This window comes from Phytophthora parasitica (genome assembly GCF_000247585.1).
Source record: "Phytophthora parasitica INRA-310 unplaced genomic scaffold supercont2.26, whole genome shotgun sequence".
NCBI classification, from domain to species: Eukaryota; Oomycota; class Peronosporomycetes; order Peronosporales; family Peronosporaceae; genus Phytophthora; species Phytophthora nicotianae.
This window is the reverse complement of record NW_008649012.1, coordinates 620,605-621,914: the sequence shown is the minus strand read 5'-3', so window position 1 is coordinate 621,914 and position 1,310 is coordinate 620,605. Positions and strand designations below refer to the sequence as shown.

General features: G+C 55.8%; 1 protein-coding gene across 1 annotated transcript; it reads left to right on the top strand.

Moving 5' to 3' along the window:
• Nucleotides 1-314: 314 nt before the first annotated feature.
• On the top strand, nt 315-1,123 carry PPTG_11190 (hypothetical protein; the record flags this gene model as incomplete). The annotated part of the gene is made up of 2 exons (XM_008907478.1): nt 315-401; nt 461-1,123. The coding sequence occupies 2 exons, from the start codon at nt 315-317 to the stop codon at nt 1,121-1,123; spliced, it is 750 nt and encodes a 249-aa protein (XP_008905726.1).
• Nucleotides 1,124-1,310: the final 187 nt, after the last annotated feature.

Genomic DNA, 1,310 nt, shown 5'->3' with positions numbered 1-1,310 from the left:
TCTTGTCAATAGCGCAGTCTTCGCTGTGTTTGGCCCCCGCTGGTGTGGGCCACACAGTAGCTGCAATACGGCCAAATTCTGCCAATGGCCTGATGGCTGCTGCAGCTCTGCAAAACCATGTGTTGGCCGTCGATTGGCCCGAAGGATAAGTCCCCGTTGCCAACACTGTCTGTGGCACTGCCGCCAACCATATATTAAGCCTCCAATACACTCTGGAGTGCCCTTTCTGCTGTCGCCGCACAGCACTCTTGAATTCGAGCTCGTGCCCTCCTGCTCGGCCGTTTGCCCAGCAATTCCTCTGTTAGTATTTAAGTATGTTAACAACAAAAAGCATCCACCACTCACATTCACAGGTTATAAGCCCAACGCGGGCACGGGCCTCGGAGAACGAAGAACGTCGTGTGAGCTCAACAGCAGAGCAGCAGTCAACTCCAACCTCGGTGGATGAACACTGATACAGGCGATTGCGACCGCAGTTGTCCGTGCGTTTAGTGTGGTCCGGACGGGCCCACAGCAATTCGTTGAGAATCAGTCTGGAGGTCGACCCGAAGAAGGAAAACGCCAACTCCCCTCTCCCAGACCACATAAATACCTCGACGCGGCACTTCAACCGTCGGCAACTACGCCGGTCCCCACAACATCGGTGTCGCCTCCTGCGCTGCAGGACGCTCCCCCAAGATCTCTAGTGATCTCGACTCGAGACGAAGATCCAGCACAAGCTACAGACGAAGGGTTAGCCGGTTCATCCTTGACGCCGTACGAAACGCACCGTCACGTTCCCACCGAACCCGTGGCACCGCTGCCGAGCATCTACGACGGAGGAGCTGCTGCCACGCAGCAGAAAAAGACAATGGGTGGCTGGCAGGCGAGTCAGATCCACGTCGCGTCAACCAAGTTCGATGGGAAGGTCGAGAACTGGAGCGGATGGAAAACGGAGATGCAGACCATCCTGCATTGGCAAGGGCTCCTACAGGTGCTCAAGCGCGTGGATTTTTTGATGCCCAGCGTGAAGAGAGAGACTGTGAGTGGAGCAACTGCTTTGAGACCAGAACAAGGAAGGCTCATACGGAGATCACTCTGTCACTGCATGGTGACTTGCTGGATCGCTTCAAGTCTGACATAGAGAGCGCAGATCCAGCGCGCCTGTGGCTGCTCTACTACGTACCTATGACGGGGCCGAAGGGACGAATGCAGTCTACCTGAAACAGGACACGTACGCGCGTCGACGCTTAAAGACGAGGGTGTGATGGACTACGTAGGTGACTTGCAGCGTATGCGCCGTGAGCTCGAACGCATGGAGATCACTATAA